General features: G+C 57.9%; 1 protein-coding gene and 2 long non-coding RNA genes across 3 annotated transcripts in view; all 3 read left to right on the top strand.

Annotated features, from left to right (window-relative positions):
* LOC144372094 (mitotic spindle assembly checkpoint protein MAD1-like) overlaps positions 1-10,539 on the top strand; it is a 257,564-nt gene extending 247,025 nt beyond the window's left edge. Inside the window, exons 12-14 of the mRNA XM_078035512.1 lie at positions 770-793; positions 9,429-9,558; positions 10,333-10,539. Coding sequence (XP_077891638.1) covers positions 770-793; positions 9,429-9,442 — 38 coding nt within the window. The 3' untranslated portion in view covers positions 9,443-9,558; positions 10,333-10,539. The remainder of the gene's footprint in view (positions 1-769; positions 794-9,428; positions 9,559-10,332) is intronic.
* A 3,848-nt stretch (positions 10,540-14,387) lies between these two features.
* LOC144372092 (uncharacterized) lies at positions 14,388-17,978 on the top strand. Its single transcript, XR_013432146.1, has 3 exons — positions 14,388-14,964; positions 16,011-16,288; positions 17,524-17,978. It is a non-coding gene; the product is annotated as an uncharacterized LOC144372092 (long non-coding RNA).
* A 26-nt stretch (positions 17,979-18,004) lies between these two features.
* LOC144372093 (uncharacterized) lies at positions 18,005-18,841 on the top strand. Its single transcript, XR_013432147.1, has 2 exons — positions 18,005-18,051; positions 18,232-18,841. It is a non-coding gene; the product is annotated as an uncharacterized LOC144372093 (long non-coding RNA).
* Positions 18,842-21,130: the final 2,289 nt, after the last annotated feature.

Below are 21,130 nucleotides of genomic sequence, written 5' to 3'. Positions count from 1 at the left end.
TGATAATGCTGAAGATGATAGTGATGGCGGTGATGATGTCAATCAAAGTGGTGGTCATGAAGATGATGGTGGTGGTGATGGTGGTGGTGGTGGTGATGGTGATGATGAAGATGATGGTGGTGATGGCGGTGATGATGTCGATCAAAGTGGTGGTCATGAAGATGATAGTGGTGATGATGGTGGTGGTGGTGGTGATGCTGATGATGAAGATGATGGTGGTGATGATGGTGGTGGTGGTGATGAAGATGATGGTGGTGATGGTGGTGATGATGGTGATGGTGATGATGAAGATGATGGTGGTGATAATGGTGGTGGTGGTGGTGATGAAGATGATGGTGGTGATGATGATAATGGTGGTGGTGATGCTGATGATGAAGATTATGGTGGTGATGATGGTGCTGGTAATGATGATGGTGGTGGTGGTGGTGGTGATGAAGGAGGTGGTGGTGGTGGTGATGAAGGAGGTGGTGGTGGTGGTGATGAAGGAGGTGGTGGTGGTGGTGATGAAGATGATGGTGGTAATGATGATGGTGGTGGTGGTGATGCTGATGATGAAGATGATGGTGGTGATGATGGTGCTGGTAATGATGATGGTGGTGGTGGTGGTGGTGATGAAGGAGGTGGTGATGGTGGTGGTGGTGATGAAGATGATGATGGTGGTGATGGTGAAGAAGATGATAATAATTACACTACTAAATCCCTGACACTGTGCTTACCAGGCGTTCTGTGTAAGACCTCACTTAATCCTCATATTATTCCTGTTTTACAGGTGAGGACACAGAGACCTGTAGAGGTGACTGCCCATATTCATCTGACTTCCTGCTCTGATGGCCTGTCACCCACGGGCACTTACTCAGGCTGACCCTGTCCACCTTCTGACACCGGGAAGCATGATGTGTATCTTTGGTGGCCAGATCTTCTTTCTGCTCATCTGGGCTGCCAGTGTCCCGCCCACTCTTGCACCCCGCCAGGCTGTGGGGGTGCCTTCCTGCGTATGTGTCACAGGAACAGGGGCGATCTTGACCAGAGGGGTGGAGCAGAAGGGGGGCGTTGGGGAGCAGAAGATGGTGGCTTGTGCCTGTACAAGAGGGCAGACCGAGAGGCTGGGGCAGCGGGAAGGGCAAGTGCACACGCGGGAACCCAGGGAGGGGAGGGCTCCCTGGGTGGCACGGCGGCAGCAGTAGTGAACTTCACCAGGGGCACCTTTACCCCAGTAGGCCCGGCCCACCCTGCCAGCCTTCCTGGGGCTCCCAGATGCGGGCCTCTGGTTTGTATTTATCTTCCTGTGTCCTGGAGAGGTGACTGAGGGACGCTTTAGCCTCTCCGTCCCTGGGGACAGGAGGACTTCTGAGTCGGACAGGAGGAACCATTTATTTTGCTTTGCTAAATGCCATTGGCACCTTCCCGTGCCCACGTTGACAAGCATGTGTCAAGGTAAGCATCACAACAGTGCTGGGCAGGGAGGGGGGAGGGGAGGGGCTGCCCCCGGACACTAGAAGCCTCACCGATCTCAGGAAAAACTCACTTGAAACTGTTACCACCAGAAAAGCACTCGTTTTAATTTATTCCTCACCTGAGTTCATTGGCTTGGAGAGCCCTGCTGCGTCAGACTACTCCTGGTGCCTCAGAGCAATCCTGTGAGGGACATGAGCGTCACGTCCGCCCTACAGAAGAGGACGCTGGGCCCAGAGAGCTTCAGCAGCTTCCCAGAGCCACAGAGCTGTCGGGGCGGGCTTCTCTGAAGATGTGCCCCCCACCATTCCTCTCCGAGGTGCCTGAATCCAGGCACAGGGACTCCCACCTCTAACTGGAGGGACCACACCTTAAAACACAAGGGGAGTCCTGAAGAACAAGCTACGGGGGAGGGTTGGTGCCAGCCGGCTGTCCAGGTCAGGAAAGCAGAGCCACCAGCTGGTCCTGCAGGAGCCGAAACCAGGCAGCCCTGCAGAGAGAAGCCTGGGCCTGGGGTCTCCTCCTGGGAATGGAGACAGGAATCTCAGAGCGTGTGCTCAGGGAGGGTAGGGCAGAGACTGGCCACTCCTGACCTCCAGACACTCCTGCTGTTCCTCTGAGGCCACATGCCAGGGGCCGCGTCTCCTGGGTGAGGTCAGTAGGATGGGTCTCCAGAGACTCTGGGCTGGGGGCCACAGGGCCTTGGAGCTTGACATCTTTGTCTCCCCCCCACTGTGGTCAGGCACTGGCAGGCAGAACTGTAATTCTCCTGAGCCACGTTGCCCCCTCCTCTCTCCATCTCTTCTCTGCCCTCACCCTGAAGGTTCTCCCGAGGCTTCTACCTCTGCCTGCAGGGGGAGTGCTTGTTGGGGCTGGTGGCAAGGGTAAGGAGACTCTGGGAAGATGGGCAGTGGGACGGGTAGGTAGCTGTCCAGGGGGCTCCCTTAGTAGGGACCTGGGGCTGGCAGGGGATGAGAGGGTGCCTGTTGAGAGAGGTATGGGGGGACAGAATTTGGGAGAGCAGGTAAGAGAGGAGGAGCCCGTGCCAGTGACTGTGGAGGAAACTGTGCCACGGGAGCTGGAGGGGAGGGGAAGGGATTGAGTGCCGCTAACCGTCTCCAGAGTCCAGAGGCTTTGCTCTTAGCACGTGCTGGGGTTTGAATGTTTCTCTCTCCAAGCTCATGCAGAGCCTAATGCCCACTGAGCTGGTGTTAAGAGGTGGGTCCTGTCTTTGTGAAGGGGATTTATGCCCTCTCTGAAGCGGCTCAGAGAGGCACTTGGCCCTTCTAACTCTCCATGTGAGGAACAGCGTTTGCGCCTCCTGCCACGTGAGCACGCAGCAGAGGGGCCACCGTGAAGGAGAGCAGCCCTCAGCAGACGTAGGAATCATGTCTTGATCTTGGGCTTTTAAATTCCAGAACTCTGAGAAATAACTACCTAGATTACAGGATTTTGTTAGGGCAGAAGAAACAGGGTTTGTATTAAACTGAAGGGTGTCCCCCTAGACACTGGAACCTCAGAATGCGGTTTTATTTGGAAAGAAGGTCTTTGCGGAGGCAATTACGGCAAGGCTTGAGATGACATCATGCCAGATTAAGTGGTCCTTAAATCCAATAACTAGTGTCCCCATAAAAGCTAGAGAAGAGACCACAGCGGAAGGCATGAGAGATGAAAGCAGAGGTGGAGGTGCTGTGCCTATAGCACAGGGCGCTGAGGATGGCCAGCATCCTACTTGGGGTACACTGCGTACGAGCTGTGCTTCTCTCCAGAAGGATACCCAACCCTAACTCTGTGTCTCACTTCCTGCCTGTGAGATGCAGGATCCATATCACTGAGTCATTTTGAGGGTTAAACAGATTTTTTTTAAATCTATGTACAATGCTCAGTGGGCTATCTCAGACTTAGCAAGAGTCCCCCCCCCCATTGTTCCACCTTGTGCCTCAGGAATTATTCATCCTGTTTCACTTTTGATAAATCTGGGACTCGGGCAGAGTACCTGAAAAACCCCACAAGATCCCTTGTTCTTCTCGAGTCTTCTTCTTGGAGTAGAAAACACCTCATGGGTTGGCTCTGACAGGAATCCTGTTGATAAATTTTGAATGCAAAGAAAAACCAACACATTGTCTTCAGTAAGTAGCCAGGTTGAAAGTAGAGACGTGTGGAGCCAGAAAATGCTCAGGGGCCTTTATTGAAATAGATGACTGTTGGGGTTTGCATCTCACATGTATCCCAAAGTGCATGTGTAGAAGGCTTGGTCCTCAACAGAAGGTGCTGTTCACATGTTGGAAACTTGAGGAAATTAGGCCATTGGGAGAGTGCACTTGAAGGGGGTATTGTGTGCCAGTCCCTCTTCCTCTCCTGCTCTCTTTTCTTCCTGCCCGCCATGAGATGAGAAGCCTTTCCCCACCACATGCTCCCCACAATGATGTCCTGATTCTCTAGAGACCCAAGGCAATGGGGCCAAGTAACCCACTGGACTAAAACTTTGGAAATCATGAGCCAAAATAAACATTTCCTCTTTGTAAGTTAATTTTCTCTGATATTTTATCCGAGTGTTGGAAGCCGACTAACAGAAAATCAGTGCCAGGAGTGGGTCTGTGGCCTGATCATGCGTTTCAGAAAGCGTTGGAAGTGGTTCTCAGGAGGAATTAGGAAATATTGGAAAGTGTCCTAGGAAAAGTCTTAGATGCTGGAAGCAGAGCTTAATGGTCATATCTGTGGGAGCTCAGAAGACCAGGATGCTGACCGAAATGTGGACAGTAAAGACTGTGCTCATGAGGTCTCCTATGGAAAGGCAGAATCTACTAAGAATTAGATTAGAGGCCATCTTCATTACCTTCTGGCAAAGAACTTGTCTACATGTCGTCCAAACCCTGAGACTTTGGGTGAAGCTAAATTTAAAGGTGATGGACTAGTTTATTTGCTGGATGAAATTTCAAGGCAGCCCGGCATTCAGGCAGTGACATGGATATTGATGATATCGTTTGGCCATATTTACAATGAGAATCAGGAAACAAAAAGAAAAGAAGAAAGATTTGAAAAACTTTCATTTTTGCACACGTGTGCACACACACACACACACAAAGTGTATATATAGTTGCAGATAAGGAGAATGTGGTACTAAGTATATTAGCACCATTAAAAGGAAAGTGATTAATTTACATCAGGACAATAGGAAAGAAGCTTGGAGGGTGTCTCAGGAATCAGCGAGACAAACAGCAGGCTCAAAAACTTGTTTGAACAGAGAGCTCTGGGGCACCCTGCGTGCATGGGGTTACTAGGAAGCCCTTGTGACTCTGGTGTGCTTGGCTTTGCTCAGCCACCTGGGCATTCAGTGTTTGCTGCACCTGTGATCCACAGATACCTGGCTACTGCTCCCACTGGTGCTGGACATTCGTGTCATCTATTTGATAATTGTTTTGCATGAATGAGGAATGCAGGAGTTGTAGGGTCATGGAGATTTCCACCGAGATTTCAAAGGCAATTCTGGAAAACCAGGCAGTATGTGATGGGGTTGGAGTGCCTGTGGGCAGTTCCAGGCAGGGACATGCATGCAGCCATGGGAGTGAGGCCGAAGCAGGGACCACGAGAAGTTAGAGATGCAGGAACATGTGACATCTGCCAAGGGAGACAGTGGGCACGAGCAGAGCAACCTGAGAAAGAGCCAGCAGGTTGTGGTGGGGGTCTCTAAGCCCCTTGGCGCTCACATGACACAACTGTGTGCCATGGGTGACAGATGTGGAGCAACAGGATTCAACGTTCGCCCGCTGGGTTTCAGTCCCACCCTTTCTCTCTATGCCCCATTCCTCTCTTTGGAATGGGAATGTTCACTTTGTCCCATTGGGCATGTAACTTGTTTTTTTTTTTTAATGTTTATTGAGGCTTGTAGCTCAGAGTTTTCCTTGAGTCTCAGAAGAGAAATTGAGTTTGAACTTCAGAGAATGCTGGAACAGTTAATAACGTGGGAACTCTTGGAGGTGGACGGAATGCCTTTTGCATTTTGAAATAGACATGAGTCTTTGGGGGACCAGGGCTGGGAAGTTATGGGTTGGATTTTAAATGTCACCCAAAGGCTCATAAATTAGACTTGGCCTCCAGCCAATGATGTTCTTGGGACGTGCTGGTAATTTCAGGAGGGGAACTTAGTGGCAGAAGTCGTCACTGAAGGTGTGCCCTTGAAGGGACCCTGGATCCTTCTTTTCATTCTCTTTGCTTCCTGGTCACCACGAGGTGACTTTGCTCTACCACTTGCTCCCTGCCATGCTGTTCTGGTTTACCCGAGGCCCAGGGTGACAGACAAGCCACCGGGGTGTGAACCTCAGGGACCAGGGGCCAGAATGACTCTTTCTTCCTTTAAGTGGATTATCTCAGACATCCTGTGATAGAAAGATGACTGACAGGGACCCTCAAGTCAAAGGTGGGCCCTGATATGCCCACCTCCTGCCCCTCCAGGCCTGGGGTAAACTGAGGGGGTAGACCCAGGAAACCCACCCCAGAGGAGACTCCAGGGAATGAGGATGAAATTCTGGCCTCAGTCCTGAACTCACTGGTGGTGAGTGTGGGTCTGCTCGTGTGGTCAGCTGGCCCATTGTTTCTCTCCCCCAAGCTTGGGACTTGTGTGACCACGTGCAGGAGTTTGGGGAAGCTGAAAAGACCCAAGAAGATGGAGGCTGAGTAGCGGAGGCTCCCAGGGGCAGCCATGGAGCACGTGGAGACGAGGGTCTTGTCTGGGGCGGGGGAGGGGTTAAGGGAGCCAGGAAACTGCTCTCTCCTGGGGCAAAGGGTGAGCCATGCAGCTGAGCACAGGAGCTGGGGTTTCTCTTCCTCTAGAAGCACCTCTGTGAGCAAGGAAGGGTGTGATGGGGGAGAGGCGTGTCTTTCTCTCCCTGACCCCACCCCCTCCCCGCCCCATGGACCCAGTCTTGCAAATTTTGCCTTCCCACTTGCTGTCAGCCCTGAGCTGCTGCTGAGAGACCTGGCATATGCAGAACTGGGTTCTGGGACCAAAATTTGTGGTGCCAGTGTCATCGTACCAAGCTGAGAGGGAGCTGTGGCTTGATCTATTTCTTTCTGGCTTCTTGTTAGGGCCAATGTGTCCACCAGAGTTCACATGCTGAGTCTTAACCCTGGAGCTCAGACTGGACTGCAGAAGGACCCAACCTCGGAAGGTGCAATTTACACATTAAACTCCGTCATGCTGCAGAGTTGGAATCATTCGGTAGAAGCTGCACTTGGAACGTTGAATCTGATCCTTCCTGGGTTGGTGGCATGGGTGAGGTCCTGTTTTGCACAGCTGGGCAGTTTTCTCAGCCCTGCCACCACCAGGGGAGCAAGTGACCCTCTCCAGCGTGCCGTGCTGCTGAGCAGGCTCTTGGGTGGATCCAGGGCATTTGATGCATTTCGACTCAGTGTATTTTCAACTTACAATGGACTTATTGGGGGTGACCCCTTCATACGTCAAAGGGCTTCTTTATTTGGTGTCTTTCCAGAAATGATTAAGCGGTCACCAGGTGGCCTCACCCTACAAGACTGGTGTCCTAAGAGGGACAGCCATGTGAGGGCTCAGGAGGGGATGTCCACGGAGGGGCCTCAGAGGAAACCAGCCAAACCTTGATCTCAGACTCCCAGCCTCCAGGACTGGGTTGTTGAAGTCATCCAGACGAGGGCACTTGGTCATGTGGCCCAAACAGATGGGCTTTCCACCCCCTCCCCACCCCCACAGGTTGAGGCCATTAGCTCTCAATCTCTGGTCGACACCATAATCACCTGGAGGCTTACTTAAAGGGCAGATGCAGGGGCCTGGGGCATGGCCGAAACCTGCATGATCACTGGTGCATGCTACTGATGCTGACACTGGACCTTGGGTGGGATACCCTGACATGGGACGACAGGGACTTGCCGGGCCACCCTCATGTCCCTGGTCCCCACAGTCCTGCCGGCTCCTGCCATCTCAACTTCAAAACGGTGAGGCTGAGTGTCTTTAGACTCTGTTGGTTTTGCCTGCAGGGCCCCGGGCAGGGTCAGGGGATGCTGTGGCCAGCAAGCCACGGGCTGAGGATGCGGTGGAGGGAGCAGCTTTCTCTCTCCCTCAGGACACTTTGTAAAGTCAGAAAGCAGGAAGGGGGTGAGAGAGCCACGCTAGGCACAATCCCACAAGGAGACCCTTGTTTGTTGACGGAGGGGTCAGACAGGGGACAGGAGGCTGTTATCTCTGGAGACCTTTGACAAAGCACACGTTTTCCTTTGAGGAAGTGCTCGGGGGTCGGGCCTGGGTTTAATAATGGAGCCTTCACACAGGAGAGGTGAGGTCTGGACGGCTCTGTCTGCTGAGAGCTGTCTAATCCTGATAAACGGAGCCCCGTCCTTCCCAGTGTGAACAGTCCTGGCGTTAGATTAAACATATCAATCCTGTTTGTTACCTTCTCTGATCTGCCAGCTGGCACCTGGCCGGCCCCTGGGGATCTGTCTTCGATGGCCCTACACAGGAAGTGACAGGGTTCAGCAGCAGAGACCGGGATAATTGCTTGTGGTGCGGCCCCGGGGAGAGGTGGCCACAGAGGGTGGATGCTGTCACAGAGACGAGGTCGGGGAGCTGCAGCTCACTGGGGATCCTGTGATGCTTTGGCAGAAAAATGTTTCTGAAATAGATGCTGCTCCTGCCCCTTCAGGCTGGCAGCTGTCTCCAGGCTGAGCTGTGCGGGCCTGGAGCACTGCTCCTGGGGTGGGAGCTGCCTGGCTGCAGCCCCCCTGCAGGGTACATCCCCGTTGACCGGTGGCTGACTCTGTGGCCTGTGTCAAAGGGCCAGCATTGCACCTCGGGGTGTGGCCAGTGTGGGCAGCTCCCACTCCAGCCTCCAGTCACGGCCTCTTCCTGCTCAGGCCCCTTGCAGTGCCCCTTCCCCTGAGAGAGGGACTTGGTCACAGGCACCCAGATTTCTCTCCTCCCCATGGCAACGGCCCCTCCCTCTTGCATGGCCCCTCCCATGGCAACGGCCCCTCCCACTGCAAAGTTGCCCCTTTCTCTCTTACAATCGTCCTCTGAAGCGAGTTGCTCCTTCCAGGCAAAGATGGCTTCCCTGGGCAGGTGTGTCACGGCAGGTGTGTCCTAGGCTGCTGGCCCCGCCTGGTCACTGTTTATGCTGTACCTCCAGGTGTGCCCTCCCTCAGCCAGGCCCGGCCCCCTGGGAGGTCCACACTGGGACAGCAGCTGGCCGGATGGAGGGGTTGGGCCAGGGGCTCTCCCCATCCAACTGGAACCTGTCAAACCGGGAACGGCACCTGCTGTCCGAGTCTTGATCTCAAATGTGAACACAGAAGCTTGTCCCCAGGGCCTGGCCCCTGGAGGGACCTGGTCATCACAGGAACTTTTAGGTCCTGATCAAAGACACTGAGGGCAGCATGTCCTTGAATTAGCCACCCAATGTGTGCATGGTCCTGGGCGGTTCGTCCTACAGGCCTTGGCCTGGCTTCCTCAGCTGCCCTGTCCCCAGCCCCCTGTTTCCTCCTGACCCACTGACTCCAGCCCAAATCCAGTCTGTGTGGATTCCATCAGGGTCTCCGCTGTGACGGGGGCTGGCCTGGGACAGGGGATGGCCTCCGCTGTGACGGGGGCTGGCCTGGGACAGGGGATGGCCTCCGCTGTGATGGGGGCTGGCCTGGGACAGGGGATGGCCTCCGCTGTGATGGGGGCTGGCCTGGGACAGGGGCTGGCCTCTGAAGCCTCAGGGGCTGGCAGGAGGTGCTTCCTGAGATGAGGGACAGCTGAGGGACACTGCCCTGACCCCAACAGTGGAGTGCTGCAGAGGCCACCTGCTGCTTCCCAGAAGGGCAGTCTGTGCAGGTCTCCTCTGAAACCCATATGGAGACTTGTGCATCCTTTGAGGGGTCCCCAGGGGGGTGGGGGGACAGGGCTTCTGTCACCCAACAGCAGTGGGTGAGGCTCCCTGTTGACACTGGTCATTTTGACTCTCTCATAGCATGGAGGCAGTGAAGATGGCGGTGGACTGGTCATCCAGGAGTGACGTGCACTTGTGATTTCCCTGTGCCTGCCTTGGGGGATGCGGTCACCCTACCCCTTCCCTGGCTCCAGGACCCCACGTAGAAGTCGTGAGTATCTGGCCCCGAGCCCTGGTCTTACTTGAGGCAGACACAGGTCTGGGTTCAACTCCTTCCTCCTTCTGGGTCTGCCTGACCCATCTGGGCTTGTCACGGGCACTGACCGATGGCCAATGGATGGCCACCTTCTCCTGCCTCCCTGGAACGGCTAGAGGTCAGCATCAGCCAACAACTTCCAGGGGCTCTTAGGGCTGAGAAGAGGAGCCTGGGGTCTTTAGTGACCTGCTGGTCCTGTCCTGGCACTACCCGGGCATTGGGGCCCTTCTTCCTTCCCGGACGCTTGGTTCCCTGCGGGTCGTGGCCATCAGAGGGGAGCAATTCCTATTTTTTATTATTATCATTTGCTGCAGACAGACCAGTCACTTCATAAACGTTAACAATGACAGATCACCAGTGCCAGCAACACCACAGTCACATGATGACGGTCATTACCCAAGGGCGGCTCCATGGGCCAAGCAGCAGGAGCCGCCACCTAGCCAAGGCAGGATGGGTGCCTGAGCAAGAGCCCGGGGACGAGGGGGCTTGGCCATGCCAGGGAGGGTCCCTGTCCTCCACCCTCGGGGACAGACGGGGAGTAGGCAGGGGAACGGCCACCAAGGTCCCTATGCAGGTTTCCTGAGCTGCCATGTCAAGTCCCCGTGCACTGGGCAGCTCACACAAGCAGAACCCATTCTCAGGACCTGAAGCCCCGGTGTGGGCTGGGGTGGTGCTGCCGAGGCTGGGAGGGAGGATTGAGCCCTTTCCCAGCCTCTCTCCGGGTTTCAGGTGGCTGCTGACATCTTGGAGACCTGGGCTTGAAGAGTGTCACTCCTCCTCTGCTTCTGTCCTCGTGTGGCCTGCTTTCCTGGGTCTCTGTGTCCTTTCTTCTTCTGAGGATGCCAATCATTGGGCCAAGGGCCACGAAATCCTTTATGGACTCAGCTTGATGACATCCACAAAGACCCTGTTTTCAAATAAAGCCACATCCTGGGATCTGGGTGGACATGATTTTTGTGGGACACTGCGCTGCCCACTACCATCACTGAGTTAAAAGACGTTCACCTGTCCACGTGGGCACCATTGCCGGCCACATGAGCTGGTGGTTTGCTCTGTTTGTCACACGGGGTGGACATAGTGGAGGGAGGCCCTCCCAGTGTCCGTCCCTCTTGCCTGAGTCCAGGTCCTCTGGATTTTGAGGAGGCTGGGAACCTCCTCCCTTGAGGATTTCTGGGAAGACCAGACACACAGGCTGGGGAAGGGAGAGGCTGGCCAGCCACCCCTGGGACCACAGGGTCTGCCCCGTGGGGGGACACACAGGCTGGTGGGGGGGAGGCTGGCCAGCCACCCCTGGGACCACAGGGTCTGCCCCATGGGGGGACACGCAGGCTGGTGGGGGGAGGCTGGCCAGCCACCCCTGGGACCACAGGGTCGCTGAGCAAGGATCCAAGTCAGAAACCTGTTTAGTGGGTGGGGGACCCTCCAGAGACCCCAGTGACTACAGCAGCAGGGTCTATGGGAGGAAGGGGCCTCAGAGTTCTCCTGCTCTAATGCGTAAACGGTCACTCCATGACCACTTTGAACACAGGTCACAGAAGGACCAGTTGCCCCAGCCTGACCAGTAGGAGTGACAGCACATTCTTCACCAATCAAAGCTTCACCCTCACCCACTGTCCCAACCTTCTACATTCAAACAATGAAGACAGCAGACACCAAATTACCCCCACTCTCCGACAACACCCAATCCAGAGCAAAGCCCTGCGTCCCCCAAACCCTCAGATCTCCTAATGTGACCTTAAATCTAGAAGGCGCTCTCCTGACTCTCAGGGACGTGCCCCAGGGCTCCCCACGGTGTGTGATCCTTCTGTTGCCAGGAGCCATAAGCCCACGCTGACCACGGTGAGTTCCTGCTGGTCTGTGCTGGCAGGACCTAGACCCGGGGAGACGGCCATGTGGGTCCTGCACTGCCTCGACGCTGACCCGTGCCCTGCCTCACCATCTTGCGGGATCCTCCTCCTCGGGCTTCTGGTGGGTGCTGTAGGTAGGAACCCGAGGCACAGGGGCCACTCACACAGGGCCTGTGTGTGCTCAAGGCCAACTGGGCCACGCGTGCCCACATCTACATGGCTGTCTGTATGTGTGCTGGGTCACCTGTGTCTGCACCTGTGTTCGCACCTTTCTTTGGTTGTGTGTCTGTTCCAGTGTCCACGTCTGTGTTCGTACCTGTGCAGGTGTACGCACACCTGTGCAGGTATCTCTACTTACATGTGTGTTTTAGAATTTATCAATACCTTAGATGGGGACACTGAGGCACAGAGCTGTGCCTGGCTCTCCCCAGGGCAAACCGGTCAGCTGTGGGCCTGTGGTCCAGGAGGACAGCCCGGTGTCCACTCTGCCTGTCCTGTGCTGGGCTGCTCAGCACCTGCGGGTCATCTCCTGCTGGTAGGAGTTAAGTAAGCACTTGCTGAACGAGCGGAGGCAGGAAGGCGGGCGGACTCTCCACTGTGGGGCGTGGAGTTGATGCAGCTCCCAGGAGAGTAACTGGATTATGGGCAGTAAAACTGAAACCGCTCACTTACTGCCACCCTTGGCCTCTCTCCTGGGACAGTGACCAGAGGCACATCCACACGCCTGCTTAGAGACCCGCAAAGAGCAGCCTGGCAGCCCCGTCTAGGGAGAGCTGGGGTGCCAGGCTGGGCTGCACCTCTGCAGGCGGGGAGTGGAGATGGTGGGGGCTGGGGGCTGGGCGAGGAGAGGGAGGGGCACGAGAGACAGGAGAGACAGCGCCCGCCCGGGAAAACACACGGACCCATGGACGTTTATCAACATGGATGGGTCACAGTCAGACCCTGACAACAAAGCAGCTTGCTGAGTAGTCGCAGGATAGGGTGCTGTTTGTGAAACTTGCTGAGTACTCCTGACGCCCCACGGGGCAGAGGGAAGAGGCAGGCGGAGAGTGAGAGGTGGAAACAGGGGCAGGAAGGAGGCAGAGGGGGCAGAGGCTGGCCGTAGGGCCTCGGGGCTCCCTGTGCTGCACTGGGGTCCCGGGCGGGGTCTGAGGCAGGGGGTTCTCTTTCATGTGTTTAAGTCTTTCCAAGCTGAAACCCTGTTAGAGATAAAGGGACAGAGTTGAAGGGGAGTTTGTGGGCAGCGGGGAGGGGAGAGCCATCCAGCAGAGGGGCCGAGTCAGCACTGCCTCCATGGCTGGGGCCAGCAGGAGAGGGACCGGGCTGTGGATGGCGGCCATGCAGGGCCCTGGAGACTCAGCGCCTTGAGGATTTGATCTTTATTTTGTGTGTGATGAAAACGGGAGGAGCCTGAGCACAAGGGCCAGGGGGAGATTGGCATTTTAGGGTTTATTCTGCTCGTGTCCTGCAGCTGCTGGAACCAACGTCCACACCAGGGGACTCTGAACCACAGAAGGCTCTTCTTTCAGAGGCCCAGAAGTCCGGAGTTCAGGTGTTCAGGGCCAGCTCCCGCTGCAGGCACTGGAGGGTCCTCCTGCCCTGCCCAGCTTCAGTGGCCAGTCCCTGTTGCTCTTGGTGAGGAGCTGCGCCACTCTGCTCTCTGCCTCCTCTGTCCTGTGCAGGGCCTCTTCCCTGGGCCTCTTCCCTGTGGGTCTGAGTCTTGTGGATCCTTCATCTGCCCAGAAATGACCCAAGTATGCAGAGCAGGGAGGGGCTCACGGAACCCGGAGGTGACTTAGCTGTCCTTCGGGTCCTCTTGGCCAGCTCTTCAGAAGGACAAGGGGTGTGGAGAGCAGAGAGCAGCTAGAGAGCAAGGAGATGAGGAGGAAGGGAGGGAGGGAGGGAAGGAGAGGAAGGGAGGGAGGGAGGGAGAGAATGGGAGGGAGAGAATGGGAGGGAAGGGAAGGGACGGCTCAGCGCTGGCCGAGGGGCCAGGTTGGGAGCTCCACACAGGAGCCCCCTGCAGCAGGTTGGGTCAGGCTCGGGAGGAGCCGACCGGCCAGCCCCTGGCCTCTCCCACAGGAGGCTCCTCTCAGTCTGTCGCACCCTCCCTCTCCGTGTCCATGACATTTTTGGGTCCTGTTCCTTTCTCCAATGCCCCCTGAGCTGGGGTACAGTCTGGGCCAGCCACCAAGTGCTCCCTTGGACACGTTGATCAACTTCCTCCAGTCTCAGGAGAGTTTAAGCACCTGGGGTCAGAGGTGAGCAGGACCAAGGCCCTGGCTGGAACTGGGGTCCAGGTGTGTGTGGGCGCTGGACAGATTAGGGGAGGTGGGCCTCAGCAGGGCAGCCAGTGTGGGCCAGGGCCTTGAGGCTGATGCTGAGAGCGGTGGGTCTGGAGGGGTGGGTGGTTCCCCAGAACTCCACAAGGACAGGGAGGCAGGGATGGTTTACTGGCTACTCTGTGTCCAGCACCTAGAACAGCACCTGGGACACGCGTGGTGAATCATCCTAAATGTCAGCTGACCAAGCCAACGAATGAGTGGAGAAGGGGAGTGACAAGCCGCCCCCACAGGCCAAGCTGGGCTGCTACAGGTGTGCTTGGACCTGGTGGGAGTGGACGGTGTCCAGAGAAGCAGGGAGAGCTAATGCTAGTGGCTGGTACAGGCAGTAGGGAGCTGTGGGAAGTGATGGAGCAGGGGAAGAGCAGAGCTATGCTTTTAGGTGACAAAGGAGTCAGAAACCTGGCCATGAGCTGTTGAGATGGCCTGGATAGAGGCTCTCAAACCTGCGCCCAGGTGACACCGGGAGGCTGGCAAGTAACAGAAAGCCCCATTCCACGCACCATGGCAGCCACCACCTCTGCCTGCCCAGCATCGCTGTCGGGACCTGGAGGAGGACTCTGGAGGTGTTTCTTGGACACCTGAAACTCTTTGTCTTTGCAAACGTCCTTAGGAAGGGGGGTCACACTGGATGAGTGGGGCCCTAATCCAGCGACTGGTGCCCCTTTAAGAGAGAGGAAGGGGCGCAGAGGGAGAAGGCGGTATAGGGACGAGGGCAGGGGCTGCAGTGAGGCCCATGGACAGGGCGGGAAGGGTCCTGCCCAGAGCTGTCAGGGGAGCCGGCCCTGCTGGCCCTGGACGTCAGAAGCCCCCCAGGATGCAGGGCGGAGCTTCGCTGTTTTCAGACCCCCCACCCGCCCAGTGCAGGCACTGACAGGGCCACCTGGCTGGTCACAGCCACCGGAGGACCCTGCCCTGTGCTTTGGGTACTGCTGTCGGGCTCTTCGTCTCCTTGGACCTTGCTGGGTCCTGCGCGTAGTCTGCAGGCTGTTTTCTCATCTGCTTCGAGGCTGAGGAGACGCAGGGAGGTGCAGGCGGGCCCCGGCCATCCACCCTGGCCACCAGCTTGGCTTGGCACACAGGCTGCGGGGAGCTGTTGGATCGTCGGCTGCGAGTCCCCCACTGCCACGGGTCACAGGCAGGGCTGTGAGTCGACTGTCCGTGAGGATCAGGTGGGCCTACAGAGTCACAGTCTGTTTTGCAGGGATGCCCTGTGAGGTGCCCCAAGGTGGGGGGCCGCGTCCTCCCCTGCCAGGTGGCCCAGGCACCCGCTGATAGTGGAGCTTGCGCAGGCTCGGGAGCCTGTGATTATCATTGAAATAGCACTGTGTACTTGGTGGTTGGACACGACCCCACTGTAAAGAAAACACATGGGGCCGTCAGTCAGCACGCGGGGCGGGAGGTGCCTGCTCAGGACAACCGTGGGGCTTGGAGGAGGTTCCTGCACCCCTGCTCCAGTCTGAGGGTCTTCCTGGCAACCTGGAGGGACAACTCCATATGGGTTGGAGGACCGACAGGGCAAGGTCCACCCAGGAGACTCACCCCCGCGGCCTCTGGTGGGCGCTGGACAAGGGTGGGCGGTGGAGGGCCCTGGAACCCGGCTGCCCTCCGACCCTGCGGCCCAGGGCCGGGGCCAGAGGGCGAGCCCATCACCTTCCCAGCAGGCTCCGTGTGCTCACTGCCCTCCGCAATCCTCTGCTGGTGTCGTTCTGGGGCCCAGCGGCTTGGTTCTCTCAGGGACGGAGGAGCAATGCAGGCTCCCAGGCCTGCCCTGTCCAAGCCCTGGGTCGGAGCGCTCCTGCAGGGATCGAGTGGTGGGACTCTCCTCACCTGTTCTAGACACACCTGGACCAGGTGTGCGGGCTCTTCCTGCCAACGCCACAAGGTCATGAGGACACATCAGAGTCAGGGCCCTGTACATGACCTGGGCTGGTAGCCACAGCTGAGAAGGGCTCTGGGCAGTGCCTGGATGGGCTGTGGCTCCTCCCAGGGCCCCTCAGAGACAAGCTGACCCCTCCTGCTTAATCCCAGTTTGTGCTCATCTAGAACTTTCTCGTAACTGTGTTCGTCAGGGCCTTAGCCGGCCCCCGGCTGGCCTAGTCAGAGCTGTGTTCCAGCTCCTGCGAGCTCTCCATTGCTCTCGGCTCAGACCACCATGTGCCCTGCTGTGGGGGGTCCCTCCGGCTCCCCCGAGTCTCCACCCCTGCTTCCCCTGCAGAACCGAGTCTGGGTGGAAGTGATCAGAGGGCACAGTGGATGGCGGGTGTCCTTAAAGAGACAGAAGGGACACAGACACAGAGGAGAGGCCAAGAAGATGGAGGCGGAGACAGAGTGAGGTGGCCACAGGCTATGCCAGGCCTGGACCCCCAGGTGCTGGAAGAGGCAGGGGACGCGTCCCTGGAGTGTCTGGAGGGAGCATGGCCCTGTGACACCTTGATTTCAGATTTCCGGCCTCCAGGCACCAGAGGAGGGCTCTGTGCCGTCCAAAGGCGACAGGTTGGTGTGATGTGGTGCAGCAGCCCCAGGACGCTGACGGGGCTCTGTGCTGCTTTGGCCAGGATAAGCCCTGAGTGACGCTGGGAGGGGCAGGTTTCAGAGGAGGCTCTGGAGAGGGCCTGGAGAGGCATTTCAGCTGCCCCTAACATCACAGGACGGGACAGGAGAGAGGTCTGAACGGAGGTGACCACCTGTCCCGCCTTTCTTGTCATGGGGTGGTGACACTGTGAGCTCTGGACTTGGACCCTGCCATGCTTCGGAACAAGCATGGGTGGGGGCTTGTGAGCCTGGGTGTCTCTCAGGCTGTGGAGAGCTGCCCTCTGGCCATGTGAGCTGGCCCTGCTCCCGTGGGGTTTTGCTTAGTTAGGGGGTGACTTGGGTGCCAGCTCCCCTTGCAGCTGATGTGGCCCCAGGGCTGTGTTAGAGCCTGTGGAACATTAGTGCATGTGGGTGGAACCTCCCAGGAAGTGACTCTAAGGGAGAGGCACACATTCTTCCTTTGTGCCTTCTTCATGCTGGCTTAGATGCAGCTGAAATGGCTCGAGCTAGAGCAGCCATCTTGAACCACAGGGCTCTCTTGGGAGACAAGACTGTGGCGAGCAGAGCAGCAGCAGGCAAGGAGGGTCACCCCTGGGACTTCATGCAGCAAGGCTGCCAAACAACCTGGGCAGCAGAAGTAAAGCTGTCCCTGTGCAGCCTCTGCTGTTTGTGCTGGACATCGGGGGCTCCCAGGACCTAAAATCATGAGCGTCCTCAGCCCTCAGAGCTAGGCTGCATGCAGTAGGGTCTCAGAATACTTCTTGGATCAGTGAAGGAGTGCACAGCGTCAGGTGCTGCCGTCTAACCACCGGGGATCTTTCCGCTGGGCTCATTTTGCATCTGTGTGTGACAGACAAACACCGGGTCACGGAAGCTGGATCCCCGTGAGCATCGTGAGGGTGGCTTGTGGCCCTGAGAGGGGAACTGACCTCACAGGTCCGTCCAGGGTGGCTCTGGTTAGGACGCATTCTGGACTCTGGGATGCAGCTCCCTGGCCACTGGGGAATGGGGGTATCTCCTGGCCCCTCCCGCCAGCCCATCAGCTGGCCTGTCCCGATCTCCAGGTCCTGGGATAGCTCCCTCCTCTGAGCTGCTCTGGGGGCATCCGCTGGGCGTCCCACAGGCTGTGCTGTGGCTGGACGGTGTTAGCCAAGGCTGGGGCCCCATGACCCCTGTGACCTTCTTCCTCCCACCAGGTCCCCCCTGAAGGTTCTGGCCTCCAGCAGCACCACACTGGGGACCAAGCGGTTCCAGATCAGACCCTAAGAGACAGTGTCCCCTGGGGATTCCGCATCTGAAAGTCCCTGTGACTCTGACCTACTGGGGACACCATACAGAGGTCAGCCAGTCCCCTCTGTGGGAAACTCATCAGGTCCGTGAGGGTGGCCCTCCTCCCACATGAACAAGTGCCAATACAAAGGGACATTTGGACACAGACGACTGGGGAAGAAGGACTTCAGCCATGGCCACTGTCAGGGCCCAGGCCACTACGGCCCCAGATGGACCTCCCCCTGCATCTTGGCCTTGGACCTCTGCCCTCCAGGCTAGGACAGGAGAAGTTCCTGAGGTCAAGCCCCTGGTCTGTGGCACTGGTTTCTGTGGCCCTGGAAACTCACAGGGACACCTGGGAGGGTTCCATCCTCAGCCAGCCATGAGCCCGCAGGACGTCAGGAAATACAGGACGGACCGCTCTGGGCTTCCCCTGTCACGGCCTTTAGTTCAAGGTGAATGACAGGACACAGCGGAAGCTGCCCTTGGTGAGGGAGAGGGGCTCCATGGCCCACGTGTCCCTGTCCCCACCTCCAGTGGCTGCTGAGGCCATCTGCGGTCTCTGGGCTACTGGCCAGCGTGGGCAGCTGTGTCTGGGACACTCTGGGAGCCCTGCTCATCTTTTCCAAGCACAGGAGTCACCTGGAGCACCACTGGCAGAAGGAGCGTCCCCTCCCCCCGCCATATGGCACCGTCAGGTGACAGGTCTGGAAGATGACGCCAGTTCTCCACGGGACATGGCTTCCCCTCAGCTAGGGACGCCTCTTGCCACACGCCCTGTTTACAGAGGCCCTGGGCAGGGCAGGCGTTGCTGTCCAGCTCTGGGTTCCGCTCCACGCTGATGCTGCGCTGGACGTAGCTGGGGTCTTCAGGGTCTGGTTTCTGCAAATTGAGTTCTGGAACCATCTACGCCTGCCCAGGCCAGGAGGGCCGCTTGGCCAGTGCGGCTCAGGCTGAGGACTTTGTAAAGTGAGGTTCTAGCAGCTTTCTCCTTGGGACGTGTGGCCAGGTGCTGGCCAGGGGCTGGCACACAGACAGATAAGAGGAGGGCCCAGCGGGTTCCATCCCCTCCCAGGTACAAGTGGCCAGCAGTTCTCAACTCAGGGCCTGCTGGGATGGCCCACAGGGTGACCCACAGTACGAGGCCCTGCCCAGCTGGTGCCAGGTTCAGGGTCAGTTTTGGCAAACGTGTCTGGCTTTGCCCTGTGGAAGAATTTAAGAATAAACCAGGGACCATTCCAAGAATCCAGGTGGGAGCGGCCATCACCCCACGCCGGGCGAGGAGGACCCAAAGCAGGAGAGAAAGAGGAGAGCTGGGCGGTGGGCAGGACCCACCCATCTGTCTCTGAGATTCTGGGACATCACATTCCTCCTCCTGCTTAGTCCCCGAGGATGGCTGTGTCCCCGGGGCTTCTCCAAAGGGCCAGGGAGTGCTCTGGCCTCCCCACCTCTGGGCTTGAAGGCACCGAGGACTCAGCTGTTCTCCTGGGGTTCTTTGGGGTGTTCCAGGGACCCCAGATGCCCAGAGCTGTGTCCAGGACACAGGCATGGCATGCCCCAGGGAACCAGCAGGGTGATCCCCGGGAGGATGTGAGTGGACACAAAGGCCCATATAGAGGTGGCCGCTTGGCTGCCCTGTCCAGGGAAGGGTTCCTGAGGGGGCGGCTCTGCCACAGCTGAGGGCCACAGGTGTGTGGGGGAGGAGGGAAGAGAGGTCCAGGGCCAGCGTGGTGAGACGGCCCATGCTGGGCTCTGGGGGGTGGGAGGGCCGCGGGAGGTGGGAGTCTGTCTCCCTGCAGCCGGTTCCCAGGGCTCTGTGTCGGAGGTTTCTGAGCACCTCCGAGGCCAGCCCCTGCCTCCAGGGTGGAGGACAGACTTCGGGCTCGCTCCCTCCTCAGGGCCGGGGATCCCCTCAATGGGGGATAATGGCTTTCTCTCTCTCCGTCTCCCTCAGCCGCCCAGGCCCTGGCTGCACTGCCTCTCCACTGTAATCAGAACTTTAATCTGAACTACTTCAGAGCACTTCCCAGCCTGCAGACAGGCTGATTTACAGAGGAGCAAATGCCACCAGAGCCTTGGTGGCTGCTCTTGGAAGGCTGGTCTCATAGACCGCGTAGACCACACTCGCTGGGCAAGCAGCAAGCTGGCCGGGGGGCGGTGATTAGGATACTGGCCGGGAGGCGGGCGGGGAGGGGTGGCGAGAAGTCTCACATTTCCTGGACATGGCCTCGGCAGGCTGGAGAGGAGGATGGGGTTCCCGAAAGGTCAAGCCGTGGGGATCACAGGAGCCTCGCGTAGGGCGTCTGCCGCTTCTAGAGCATGGACAGAAACCAGAAGGACTTCCTCCTCTCTGAGGTCGCCTGGAACAAGAGCCGGGAGCCAGGTCTTGGTGGTTCGGAAGACGAGGGTCTCCTGTCCTGAGGGCAGCTGCGCCTGGTGCAGTGGTGGGCGGGGCCGAGCCCTTCCCAGAGGACCCGAAGGGAGGTGCTCGCCCCCAAAGGCCTCAGTGTCCTCGTTAAAACCAGCCCAGGGCCTGGCTGACCCGTGTCCAGGACTCACTCTGCCGGGTTCTACTCCAGTTGCTTCATGGGCCCACTCATGGGGTCCTTCCGAATCAGCGAAGCTGGTGCCATTATGTCCCCACGTACAGGGGGGGAAGCTGGGGGACAGGCAGGCCAGTGACTCACCCTCAGGTCCCACAGGTCCTCTGACGGCCAGGAAGCCTATTGCAGAGTTTAGGCAGGTTCACTCGGAGCTGGTGGGACGTGGGTTGTGCAGTCAGAGCAGCAATGTCCTCCTCACAGAGGGGTGCGTGTGTGTGCGTGTGCGTGTGTGCGTGTGCATGTGCACGTGTGCGTGTGTGTGCGCGTGTGTGCGTGTGTGTATGTGCGTGTGCGTGCGTGTGCGTGTGCGTGCGTGTGCATGTTTATGTGCGTGTGCGTGTGTGTGCGCGTGTGCGTGTGTGTATGTGTGTGTGTGTGTGTGTGTGTGGCCAGGAGTGGGGGAGTTACATGCGATGGGGGGATGTGTGGAAAGCACCTGTTATGGTTTGGATCTGAGGTGTCCTCCCAAGCTCACCGGTGACACAACGCAAGAAGGTTCAGGAGACATCACTGGGCTGTGGGAGCCTTGCCCCAGTCGGTGACCTCATCCCCGAGAGGGATGAGCTGAGTGGTCGCCGAAGGCTGGCGGGTGTGGCTGGAGGAGGCGGGCACTGGGCTGCGGCTGGGGGGTGTCTGACTTTTATCTGGTGAGTGGGTCCCCTCTCTGCTTGTGTCCTGGTCACCATGGGAGCCACTCCTCTCCACCACACTCTTCTGCCATGATGTGCAGCCTCACCTGGAGCCCTGAGGAATGGAGCCTGCTATCCGTGGATTGAGGTCGCGGAAACCATGAGCCCTCAAATGAACTGTTCCTCCTCTGCAGCTGGGCTGGTCGGGTCTCCTAGTCCCAGCAGCAAAAAAGCTGACTCAAGCAGTACCCAGCCCAGAGTCTGGGGCAGGGTCATCCCTTGAGACATGGTGGTGATGGTGG

Source organism: Ictidomys tridecemlineatus, chromosome Y (assembly GCF_052094955.1).
Source record: "Ictidomys tridecemlineatus isolate mIctTri1 chromosome Y, mIctTri1.hap1, whole genome shotgun sequence".
NCBI lineage: Eukaryota > Metazoa > Chordata > Mammalia > Rodentia > Sciuridae > Ictidomys > Ictidomys tridecemlineatus.
This window is presented reverse-complemented; position numbering and strand designations above follow the sequence as displayed.